At 39.2% G+C, this 13,687-nt stretch overlaps 1 protein-coding gene across 2 annotated transcripts in view; it reads right to left on the bottom strand.

Moving 5' to 3' along the window:
• LOC139779912 (fatty acid synthase-like) overlaps positions 1 to 13,687 on the bottom strand; it is a 65,172-nt gene that overhangs the window by 12,008 nt on the left and 39,477 nt on the right. For both annotated transcript variants that reach the window (XM_071718407.1, XM_071718409.1), the window contains 3 exons: positions 8,837 to 9,141; positions 8,336 to 8,755; positions 7,219 to 8,237 (listed from right to left, as the gene is read on the bottom strand). In XM_071718407.1, coding sequence (XP_071574508.1) covers positions 7,219 to 8,237; positions 8,336 to 8,755; positions 8,837 to 9,141 — 1,744 coding nt within the window. The remainder of the gene's footprint in view (positions 1 to 7,218; positions 8,238 to 8,335; positions 8,756 to 8,836; positions 9,142 to 13,687) is intronic.

Genomic DNA, 13,687 nt, shown 5'->3' with positions numbered 1-13,687 from the left:
GTGACCTCGATCGGTGTATATTTCTTATCGCGACCAAAAATTACAACATTTTTGTTCATCAAGCACATTTCGGGTTCTGCATATTTTATTTGAAACACCCTTTTAAGATGTTTCATGAATTTTTACGTGCACATGATTAAATTGGAAATATGAGACTGAATCCATCTGGGTGCCGACCATCCAGTGTGGTCAAGGCGTATTAAAAAAAGAGGTGTGGCCCCGGGAGAGTTAATATTTATTTTACATTAATTATTTATTTGCAATAATGAATTGAAAAAAAAACATTTATTTAACATTTATTCGCCATTATTTTAATATTTATTTTACATTAACTATTTATTTGCCATAATGATTTGAAAAAACATTTATTTAACATTTATTCGACATTAATTTAATATTCATTTCTCATTAATTATTCATTTGCAATAATGATTTGAAACAACGTTTATTTAACATTTATTCGACAGTAATGTAATATTTATTTTACATTAATTATTTATTTGCAATAATGATTTAAAGAAACATTTACTTAACATTTATTTAATATTAATTTAATATTTACTTCAAATGTTATTTTATATTAATTATTTTATTATAAGAGATGTTTTATTATTTTTCTGTTGTCGTTTTGCTCTATAAATGCCGTTTCATGGCAAATTTCCGCGTCACGTATCTATGTATATAAAGCTGATACATATATTATATATGTATGTGTGTGTTCAGATATTGCGCTCGAATTCCTTCGCGTTTTGCAAACGCCCGATTGTTTCATTCAGATGGCGCGACGCGTGAGTCGCCACTTTCAAAGCGCCCCCACCTCCTTCCTCGCTCTCGTTCAGTGTCATGGCCGCTCTTGCTGCGTTTCTTCGGACGAGACGAGTACGTTTTCCTTCTTTCGTAACTGATCGAGCTAAGCGGCACGTATTCTGGAGACCAACCGAGCGAGATTCGACTTCCCAAGGAGAGCTCACCGCCACGAAAAGGAGAGCTGCGGCAGCTCGCGTCCGAGAGGGAGGATTGAGTCGAGGAGTCCGGTCCAGCGAGCAGGGCCCTTCCGATATTCTCATTTGGGACGCCATATTGGAAGATCGACATTGATCGTAGTAGTACAAGGGGCTCTGCAAGGTTAATTCTCGTCTTGAGATCTTGGAATTGCTCTCATTCTTGTGGCTCTGGTTTATATTCTAGCCCTAGAATTGATTTTGTAGACAAATGCAGAGGCCCCCCTCTCTTTTCTTTTCTTTTCTTTTCTTTTCTTTTCTTACTTTGATTTCAATCAGTAATCCAAACTCCTTAATTCCGTCCTGTAAGATCTGGTTAATTCTCGTCTTGAGATCTTGGAATTATGCTCTCATTCTTGTGGCTCTGGTTTATATTCTAGCCCTAATGTAATTTTAATATATGCATTACAATTTTACACTGTCAAATAATAAATAATATCGTTTGATAATAATAACAACAGTATAGATAATAGTAACAATTTTATTACTTGACTTATTTCATTCTATTTTTGACAACTCGTATATACATTAATTGTGGCTAAGGTCTATACTATGTCATAGTGTAGATCTTAGCTACATTTCTGGCAAGTCAGTCCAAAGTATGCGGCTTTGTTCTCTATCCTTTTTATCTGTAGCAATTTTATTTCTTTTTATTTTTTAATTATTTTTTATGTATTATTTCTTATGTATCAGGTTTCTGAAGAAGACTAAGTATATAAAGTCGAAACGTAAAACGTTAATTGTATTTAAAATTTGTTTAATTAAACGAGATTTTGTTTTTAAATTTAAGTTAATGACCTTTTTATAACTCGAAAATCAGCCAGCCTTCCTTCCTATAGTTTATTTTATGCTGTTAGTTTTTTTAATTTAGTTATATTTTTTTCCATTAACACATTTGTTATAGTGATTGTGCAATGGAAAATCTGAAAAAATAAATGTTTTTAAAGAGTAAAGATAGTATATATTTTGAAATCTATGTATTTTATGTAAACATAACATTTAAATTTATTTGCAGTTTATTTTAGAACATGCCAAAAAACACCGTTTCATAAGCTTTCCAAGAAAGTTAAAAGGCAGAAAGTGAATGTTGAAGTTGTAGAAGAACTCAATTCAACAGATTCTTTAATTGAATTCGATCAATCGCATATTCAGCAAGCACATGCTTCCGTTAAAAACCAAAGTTCCGTAATACCAGATTTTCTTCATAATCAAAAAGAATCTGAACTTTCTCATTATTCTTAACTTTTTCATCATTCTGAACTTCCTCACCATTCTGAATGTTCTAATAATTCTGATCATTTTGAGTACTCTGAACACTTTGATTTCGAGAATAACGATAACACAGGACCACAAAAAATTTTTTTTGAAAAGCAACTCTATCATAAAATGTACTGGTGAAAGATTTGTTGGGGAGAGGGAAAAGGGGGAAGAAAGAGTGTTTTGTGTGCGTGTGTGTGTGCATGTGTGCGTTCGCGAGTGCGGGTGCGTGCGCGGGTGCGGGTGCGGGTGCGGGTGCGGGTGCGGGTGCGGGTGCGGGTGCGGGTGCGGGTGCGGGTGCGGGTGCGGGTGCGGGTGCGGGTGCGGGTGCGGGTGCGGGTGCGGGTGCGGGTGCGGGTGCGGGTGCGGGTGCGGGTGCGGGTGCGGGTGCGGGTGCGGGTGCGGGTGAGGGTGCGTGTGCGGGTACGGGTGTGTGCGCGCGTGCGCGTGTGTGCGAGTGTGCACACCCCCGCACACACGCGCACACACACGCGCACACCCGCACACACCCGTACCCGCACACGCACCCGCACTCGCGCACGCACACATGCACACACACACGCACACAAAACACTCTTTCTTCCCCCTTTTCCCTCTTCCCAACAAATCTTTCACCAGTACATTTTATGATATAGCATATATCTCATCCGAATTTCTGTAAATACACCACGTTTATGCTCAATTTTCAAGGTGTTCCCCAAGCACCACGAACTTTTTATTAGCTTTATCGTATTCAGGAGATCAAGATCTACAAAAAACACTATTTCTTTTACTTACACCTTTTTGGGCGAAATTCGTCCCTTTTTTAACATCCTCCTTTTTTGCACTTTATTTAACTTACCAAAATATATTTAAATCAGTTCTGCGACCGCATTTTGATGTTATACTTTTTTCTTTCTTTGATGTTATACTTTTGCTCTTTCTTTAAATGTTTATTTCAATTTTCACAGATTTTCCGCTATTTTTCTCGATTATCTAAAAATCTAGACGTGATGGAGCAAAACGGTTTACGAATTCGGATTCAGTGACCCAAAATCTATAAGAAACACCTACTCTGATCCCAGTTGCTTTTCAAAAAAAATTTTTTGTGGTCCTGTGTAATTATAGAGATATATTTAACATTAACAGACACACCGGCAACAATAACGAGGCTCATTCAAATGACAACGATGATAACTCTGAAAATTGCGAGAATAGTGATGAGAACAATGAGAACCAAAAGAACGATGAGGAAAAAAATCTCCCATAAAGATATTTTACATGAGATATACTGTCCAGCTCTTGTTCATTTACGTAAGGTTAACATTTTCGGGTTTATCTACATGGGATTTCGGAGAGTAAAAGGTGACGCGTGACAAATATATAAAGATAAATATATTACATATAAAAGAAAAATATATATATATATAAATATCTATATATAAATAATAGATATTTGTATAGAAATATATTCAAATAAAATAATGAGAAAAATAAAATTTTAACATTTATTTTTTCAATTTTAATAAAGTACTTTGTTGTTTTAAAGCCTATCAATGAGCACACAATTAAGTTTATAAATAAAAAATGTTTCTTAACGTTTATAAAACGTTTATTTTAGATTTAAAACATAATTGTTTCACATTTGAAAGGTTGTTTAAATGTTTGAAAAACATCTTACGTTTGAAAAATGTTCTTTTAATACGAATACTAAGATTTTTATACAACTAATAATATAAATATATAAAAAACAATTTTTAAGATGTTGTTTTTCAAATATTTAAAAAAAACTTTTTAAATGTGAAAGAAATATTTATTCAAATCTTAAATTAACGTTTTTCAAACGTTAAAAAAACATTTTAGAACACGTTAAAATAGATGTTTTTGTAACATAAAAAAAACATTTTCTCAAACGTTAAAATAAACATTTTCAAACATTAAAAAAATGTCTTTTTAAACGTTAAAATAAACGTTTTTTTAACATTAAAAAAACACTTTCTTAAACGTTAAAATAAACGTTTTTAAACACTAAAAAAATGTCTTTTTAAACGTTAAAATAAACATTTTTTAAACATTAAAAAAACATTTTTCTTAAACGTTAAAATAAACGTTTTTAAACATTAAAAAAAATGTTTTTTTTAATGTTAAAATCAATGTTTTTTCAATGAAAAAAAGGTCTGTTAACCCATTATTTTTAACATTTTTAAAAATGTTTTCAAAAATGTTTATATCACACGTACGTGGAAAGTGGCCCATTACGCGCGTTTTTTGTGCGACAAATAGCCAATTCCACACACCACTCGAAACAGTGCGGTAATGAGATATTAATATCTCATGATCAATGAGATAATAATATCTCATTACCGCACTGTTTCGAGTGGTGTGTGGAATTGGCTATTTGTCGCACAAAAAACACGCGCGTAATGGGCCACTTTCCACGCACGTGTGATATAAAATAGTGTGTGTAACACGTGCGGGTTGAAAATTGGACACGCGTGCGGGTGATCGCACTCGCCTTCGGCTCGTGCGTCCACTCCGCACCCGTGTCCAATTTTCAACTTCCCGCACTTGTTACACAAATAACTATTTCCAAATGTTTTTAAAAATATTTTTAAAAACATTTCTTTGCTGATTGGGTACTGTCAATACTACGAGTACTGATCACTCAGTACTGAGTACTGATTGCTAGTACTACTTTTTCGTAACGTATCTTGGAAATATTAAATTAATAAAATACTAAATTAACACACTAAACTATCAACCCAATAAGAAATCCACAAAGGGCGCAGTACTGCCCCAGTACTGGCAGTACTGGCGCGGTATCGGCAGCCAGTGTTGGCACCTGTACTAGCATATATCTGGGGTGATAACGATGTTCTGTACTGATTTGCCAGTGATGCGCCAGTAGTGGCAAACCAGTATTGGCAATATTGGCATTTAGTACTAGGCCAGTATAGGCTGAAAGTGTTGACGCAGTACCGACGTATAATAGATGGCAAACCATCTATTATTGTTACAATATGATTTAAATTTTGCTCTCTGTCGACTCTTACCGAAAAAAGTTAATGCCCTGCAAAGCAGGTATAAACGAAGGCCCCGGATGAGGAGCACACTTCGTAATAAAAAAGGGTTATGTCAGAGGCCCTGCTATAGTGAGCACGCCCTGACTGGCGAACTTGAGAACGCTGGAGAAACCCTGCCGAGCTACCCTAGATATAGGAGTCGATGTTGAATCTTAATTACGCGAAAAAATACTGGCGATGCGCCGCGTAGCGGGCGCGAGCCGAACTCTCTCGCCGCACGAGCCTGCGCCACTCAGCCCGTAGAATGTCAGTATTCTGCCAACGCTTGGCATAGCTGTATGATATACGGGTTTGCCATCATAAACTCAACTTCTATTAAGCCAGAATTATGCCAATACTGGGCCAAGACTTGTATGCCAGTGCTGGTATTTCGACATAGGCGCAGTACTGAAACTGAAGTGTAACCAGTACCGTGCCTGTACGGGTCAACCAACTGTGGCAAGCCATTATAGATGTAGTACTGCGCCCGTTGTAAGTAATGGCTTAAGTCAGAAATTTCCAATTGGGAATATGACGTTATTTTGATATCATCTTGACTTTTTGTTCTACTTGGATAGTACTGCGCAAGTACTGCGCCTGTACCACACGTTAGTATCCCACGTATTCGATAAGTACTAAAAGAGTACTGGAGGGAGTACTGGAGGGAGTACTGGTGGGAGTACTGGGGGGAGTACTGAGGGGAGTACTGGAGGGAGTACTGGGGGGAGTACTGGAGAAAGTACTGGAGGGAGTACTGGAGAAAGTACACACTAGAGGAAGTACTGAGAAGGGAGTACTGAATGAGTATTGGATAAGTACTGGGAAGGAGTACTGACGAAGTCAGTATGGTCGAATTTAGTAGTACTTTGAGTACTTATGTCTCTAGTACTTTCACCAATACTTTTTCTAGTATTAAAACCAGTACTACTTTTTCATAAGGGATGCCTCATTTAAAAGCAGATATGTTACATACAACCCAAATAGCAAGAAGAAAAGAAGAATTTTTTTTAAATTCTCGATTTATGAAATTAATTCTTTTTATTTATTCTCTGTTCTAAAATGATATGTCATCAATTCTGTGTCCTTCTTCAAATATAAAAGAAGTTCTTTTCATAAGAATTCGCAATAAATTCAAAATTATGCTTCAATACTATTCCAATATTTTGCATTTTGCCATCTCTGCACTGTATGATATCTCGGAGGTATCACGAAAAATATTAGAGCCAAGTATCTCACAGGCTTGCCTTTTATCCTAGTGCGTAAGAATTTTTGCTTACGAGAAGGTACTGGCGCATGTAGCCGCGTCGCGGCAGCGCATGTTACTAGCGCTCGCCCGAGCAAAAATTTTTTAAGTCCCCTTGCGACATGTTGAATTCGCGCCGCGGTCGTTACCTCCGGCGCCGCCCGAGTAAAAATTTTCTAAGTTTCCTCGCGGCGTGTGGCTTTCGCCGGGACGAATCGGTACGGCGTCCAAGTCCTCTCGGATTGTTTTATTGGCTACGAATAAACTTGAGTTGATCTTTATAAAATATAAGAGCTAACTATGAATCGGCCATATATTCGAATGCAAATGTTGCAGAGATGTCTTTTTCAAAGATATAATGTAACGTGATATCGAGTAATGATGTCCTGTAGATATTCTGTAAATATCTGAAAATAAGATATCTCAGATTTGACTTAAAATTGTAGGCATAAAGATATCTGGCTATATCTCAGATATATTTTGCTGTGTGGGTATTGTACACTGGGGAGTAAAAATGGGTTCCCTCTCGGTGTAGATGAGCGCACCATTTCTAGGCATGCAATTGGCTGGAAAGTAGAAATGGTGCGCTCATCTACACCGAAAAAGGAACTCATTTTTGCTTCTCACTGTACATTGATAAAATGTCCGTATATTTTGAAAGCATTCCTATAAATACCGTTTGGCAGATATGAGCGGTAGGTACGGGTTCGGCTTCCGGTCGTGGTAATCGCAAATGTCTGTATGATCCCCAGTTTTTATTAGATCGCAATACATTAATGATCATATCTTTTTCTAATTGTTGTTTATAGAAGGGGTCCTGGAGAGAAAACTTAGGCGCCTTCTCATCTTGAATAAGCACACCCCTAACAAGCTCTCCGCCCGGCTCTTTTCTCAAACAATTAACGAAACCTAACAAACCGCACTCGAAATCTCTCTCTCCAACAATTATAATCCTACTCTTTTCTTCGAGATTGTTCTCACCGCTCACAAGTAGCTTTAAATCCTCCAGCCAATTAAAGTTATCATTATTTATGTAAACAACAATTCTTTTTCCTATTAGAATTTTCTTCTTCAGAAGCACAATCATTTCTTTGTCGGTGCGCTTTTCAAGAATAACATTTAATTCGTATTGCTGTAAATATTTGGTGTAGTCAATTACGTCGCATTTCTCACGTGACAACAGATAACCACCTTCTCTCAGAAATGACAAAAGTCGTTCTAACAAAGCTTGTTGTTTAGTCAAAAGGTTGAATCCTGCAACTATTAAGGCTTTGTCATCTACAGATGGTTTGTTTAAATCTCCGATTGTAATGTTCTGTGGTAGATCTGCTGAATTAAAACGATTCGGCGATGTTAATAGAGTGATGTTCGTTTGTATTAATGGCACATCACCAAAAGCCTCAACCAGCAACGAAGAAGAGAGATATTCTAATGCAACGTCATCGACATCTTCCACTAGCTCGATGGTTTTTATTTTAATGATTTGATGATCTTCCAGCGCGAGTTGCGCCGATATCCGAATCGCTTCGTTCAAAGAAATCTTAGCGCGATCATGATGAGCAACAAATACGTGTTCTTCGGTAACAACATCTTGGGCCAATCTCCGGCGAGAGATCTGAGTAGCTTTAAGGCCTCGAATCTCTATTCCGCCAGCTATAATCGTGTCTAGTTTTCTGTATATTTGTATTGGTAATTCTGTAATAAGACAAAATAATACGCTTTATATCACAAGATTTTCTTATGCGATATTTATCAAAACAAAATAACTCAACAAGTGATTGAAAAGCACTTACTTTTATCCATATCTGTCGCATTTTCTATGCCAGTCGCGCTGTTCCGTAGCTTCGACGCATGAAGCTCAGGATTGATCACCAATTTCTGAATACTCGTCGGAACATACAAGTCCCTGGTATCGTATCCAATAATATACATTTGTAGCATGGTATCCATAAACGTTACCCAATTTGTTTTCCAAACGATATGTCCTTTGCTGCCTGAAATAGATGCGCTATGTAATCCACGAAACCAGCCGCTGTACTGGTAACCGCGCAGTCTCAATTCTTTATAGATATCTCGAGCAGTCATATGTTCTTCTTCGTCGTTATTCGCCGGTAATAGATCTGTTTGAATCATTTCCTGTTCTGGGTTCAATGTCTCGTGCACTGTACCTGTCACCACAACGTTACCGTCTTCGGTTATTTCAAACTTCCCGTCTGTAATATTTTTATATGTTCAATTATTTTACACGCATTCTTACAATCATGCTAGTTTAAAGTAAGTCATCTTATAAATACCTTTCTGTATCGCAATGATCAATTTTATAGCATCACTTTTCGTCAAATGAGTAGCGCGAATAAAGTTGACATCTCGAAATATTATCGGTATTGTTGTGAATGTTATACCTTTCATCATACCAATAGTTTGCCAAACGAGTACAAGATAACTCGTCGCGGGTAGCAAATTTCTTCCATCGATTACATGACCACACATATAATCGTAGTCCTCATCGTTGAGTAAGATTTCGACATATCTTTCTCGAGATTTTATGAACGTTTGTGTTTCAAAGCTCGGTATGTACCAATTTTTGGAATGATCCCACCTAATGTGGCATTAAAATGTTTGTTTATACATTATATAATTATATATAGTATAAGCGAAATATTATATACCTATATATTTCTTTACACTTAATTTTTACATTTGCAATTTTGTAAAATTGAATGTGTCTACAAAATGCAATCAAATTTTTTAAAATAATTTTTTCTGTTCTTTTTTTACAACAATTGATTCCTTTCATTATTTTACATATAAAAGTATCAAGGTAAAGGCATCGAAAAGTGAATACTTTACGAGATTTATTTCATATTTTTCCTCATAAAAAAAGCCGTGTAAGAGGTTTTATTGACGCTTTTCCGCGATGCTGATTGGTTCTCTCATTGCGCTGACTTCGTAATCATCTAGGTTATCGCATATTTTGACAGTTTTATGTATCAAGGGTTAATAGTGTAATAGTAATAGTATTGTTGCGCCCGTACTGAAACACCCGTTGCCAGCTGAACTTGGCTCACGAGTAACTTCAAGCCGAAGCGCGCGCCTTGACAACGGGCTGTAATATTGGGCGCGTTCAGCAGACCAAGCCGCTCAGTAGCAGTCGAACGAGATTGGCTCTTACTTTTAGAACCAACCAATCAACGCAGAGTATTGATAAGACGAACTCAACAGTTGTGTCTGCTGAACGCGCCCATATTGTTTGTTATAAACATCTCCCTGGAGATTCGTTCTGGAGCTTCCGAACCGTTCGGACCTGTTCTCCTATCCTCCTCTGTATTTTCCGAATAAACCTGAGATTCTTTTTAAGAGAGAGTGTTCCTTTTTTTACGCGAGTCCGGGAGTGCGCGGCGCGAACGCGAGTGTCTGTGAGATTGCGGAACGCAGCGCAACAGTATAATAAAGCTAAATAGCGCACGCATAGCGCGCGTCTGTGATGTCTAATCTCGTGTCTAGTATAGTAAAAATATCATGATAAAATTTAAAATATCTCAGAAAATTCTTAACGAAAGAAAGCTTTATTATAGTGTTTTAAAAACAATTCGACAAGAGCTACAAGAATATGCAATAAAAAATAGGAATCTAATTTAAAAAATTCAAAGTGACCCTGACTTCACCTTAACGTCGCCACCTAAGATCAAACTGATATAGTCAGTAAGTAGATCTTTTTAAACTCTACAACTTTTGACTAAAACATTTTTTCTAAAATGCGTAGTTTCCGAAATATTTAGGGGTTTTCATACTTTTTGTGCACCCTGTATACATACATACATACATATATAAATATATATTATTTATATACATATATAAATAATAATAGATTAGATAACAGGGTGTCCCATTTTAATGCCCCAGGCAAATATCTCGAAAATTATAGGAGATGCGGAAACATGTTTCAGATAAAAGTTGTATGGTTTGAAGGGGGGGGGGCATACAGCACAAAATGTTTTCAAAAAATATTTCTGAATATTTCTATAAAAATATTGCAAGAAACATTTTAAAATGGTTTTAGGAATATTTTCAAATAATTTAAAAACCTTTCGTGGTAACATGGTTTTAAGAATATTTTAAGAATCTTTTAAAAATATTTATAAAAATGTTCTTTTTTATCACCTAGATAATATTTTCTTAAATATTTGAAATATGGGAGACCGGGGCAAACGCGACACAATTTTTTTAAAAGCAATTTTCAACAATTAATTAAAATTTTCAAGTGAATTTAATGGTACACATTTAAAGAGTGTTCCTTCAGGTACAAAATTGCATAAGGAAGTTTTGCTGTATGTCGCTTTTTGTTTTTGCCCCCAGGAAAGGAAGACGAATAAGACAATGTATGTAAGACACAACATGTCGCCCACGTAAATATAAACAATTAGTTGTTCGCTAGCCCCTTTATGAAATTATTTATATTATGCGAACTTGACAAACTAATTGTTTATATTTACGCGGGCGACATGTTGCGTCTTACATTCATTAGCCGGTTATTGCGATAAATATTACCACATGCCTCGGTGGTCGAATTAGTATGACACCCTTCACGGAATGAGGGAAGTTCCAGGTTCGAATCCTGGCTGAGGTAATATTTTTCGCAATAATTTCTTTACAGTTTTTAGATAATTAAATCGCGTCGATTTAATTCCGGGGAGGGAAGGGTTTCTAATGTTCCAACGATAGCTGTGTTTCAGTCCGACCATTTATCAGCTCGCAGTTTTAAATTGGAATATATATATATGTTGTGACATGACAAAGTCACGTCTCCTGCCCGGATGGTAGCTCGGCCGAAAGGAGCGTCAAGGGTGGCGGTTCCGCCCGAGAGGGGCGAGGCGGTTGCGTTCGGAATTAGGCTAATTACTTTTGCGAGACTTACAGGTTGTAGGAAGAGGTGCTGAGCAGGTGGCCACGAAGCTTTGTAACGACTGGTGTCGCATCGCGGGATTTACAGGTGGAGGCTCGACGGATGGAGCATGGTGGAAATCTATACTTCCACCATGGGATGGAGGGCCGACGGGCGGGTCACGCTGGGGCCCACAGCCGGTATAGAAGGGCGCATCGCGGGGCGGGCGCCCATAGCGCCGCGTTACAGCCGGAGCACGGAAAGCACAGGAAGGGACACGCCCGACGGGATCCCCGTACAGGGACCAGACCACTCTCGCCCAGCAGATGCTGTCACCGGTCGACGAGCCATGGCCCGGCCAGCCTGGCCGTCGAAGACCGGTCTCGAGTCGCGGCCTGGCCAGCCGGACTCAATACAGTTTTAAATCCACCGCCGGCGGGCAAGGCAGAACCCAGGGGTGCAAACTGGAGCGGAGGGCGCTCAACAGAGGCGCCACGCTCGAGCAAGGCTGACCGGCGAACAGAACCAGCAACCCGGCGCGCAAGCGCGCGGGCCCAGCGTGGTCCCGCCGGGCCAGAAGAGCGACACTGTCGCGTGAGCCGTGATACGGAGAGGTGCCACCCCCCTGCGATTGCGGACTGCCGAAGAACACGGAAAAATTGTAAGGCCACCGCTCAGGTACCATCCAAGTAAAATCGTCTCGAAACCGAGGCCCTCCCGGGAGTCGCGTTGTGCCGCGAGTAATGTGAAATTCCGTGTAATAATACCTACCGAGAGAAATACTACGGGAGAGTCCGGCCCAGAGAAGGAAACGCAATTGCCCGTCTCGGGAACTCGCGTGTGCGCGACCGCCGACAGTCAACGCGTGTTGAATACGTCTGATTAGATTCAACGCGTGATTATTAGATTCAACGCGTGATTAGTAGATTCAACGCGTGATTAGTAGATTCAACGCGTGGTTAGCGTTTCCGCGTAAGTAGAGTCACGCGCGCGACCCGTTCCGCGCGGGATAAGATAGAGTCAAGGCGTAATAGCGGTGATCTCCGTGTATGGATACAGTACCGGAGATCACGATCAGCAAGCGATTCGGATTATTGTGTAATTATGGTGTAACTTCGGTAGACTCGAGATTACTGTGAACCGGCGAAACGCGCTTCGCGTAACAGAGTCGTTTTGGCGAGGGGTTCTTCGCACGGGCCGGACACCGTATTACCGTGGAGCCGAGAGGCTTCACGTGATCGCGTCGTGGCGTGCAGAGCTTCTTTTATGTGTAATATTGCGGACTTCGCGGGGCATCGGGCGGAATGCAGATGACCTTCGCGGGGTTATTGCGAGTGAAGTAGGGTCGCATACAGGCGAACTGCCATCCGTATCATGATTCTAGTAGACGTTTCGCGTTAATCAGGATTTTGCCTTAGTAGGCGTTTCGCGTTAATTACTCGTCAGTCGACGTTTTTCTTTCCGCTCCCGCGAGATTTGTGGCGGAAAGCGGGACTAATGTACTACTCATTTTCCTACTATTTGATAGATATATTATTTACTTTGTTTGTTTAATTGGTGTACTAATTGCGCTGCGCTCCCTCTCCTCCTCTCCGAGATCGAACAGCGATCAACGATTGAACTCACACCTGAGAAACTTAGCTGGTCTAGATTTCGCGTACGGTGGTGCGAGTAATCGCACCTGGCGCCCATACCGAGCTTTTGGAAATACATCTGGTCGAGCTACCATCCCGGATTAATAGCTTGTGACGATTCCAGCATACAGTGCGATCGAGACTTTGCGATTTAGTAAAATTGACGGCGCGCTCCTTCTCGGCGGGCGAGACCGAGGGGACTCGTCGTCGTCATAATGTATATATTGGTCGCTTGTAATATATAATTATAAGCACTAAGAACGAGCTTTGTTCGCTAGTCCCTTTATGAAATTAAATAATAATTAGATTTATAAATCATAAAAACTTCTTTATTAAATAATTTTAACGCATCTCTAAAAGGCTGAAAAGTCTCCATTAAATCCTACATTTTCATTATAAAAGTGGAGCAGTAATTGTCCGGAAGTGTTACCTCTAGATCAAGCAACCGCGAATGGAACGACTCCGACGGTGGAAATTGAAACAACATTGCAGAAGATACTCGGACTTGTCTGGTAGCCGGGCTCAGACACCTTCCGCTTTTCGACTCAACCACCAACTACCCCCAAGATTACTAAACGATCAATAGCTTCCGACATTGCTAGGCTGTTCGATCCGCTGAGACTGATCTC

Source organism: Temnothorax nylanderi, unplaced genomic scaffold, assembly GCF_030848795.1.
Source record: "Temnothorax nylanderi isolate EJ_2023f unplaced genomic scaffold, tnyl_v1.0 TNYL_tig0250_pilon, whole genome shotgun sequence".
NCBI lineage: Eukaryota > Metazoa > Arthropoda > Insecta > Hymenoptera > Formicidae > Temnothorax > Temnothorax nylanderi.
This window is presented reverse-complemented; position numbering and strand designations above follow the sequence as displayed.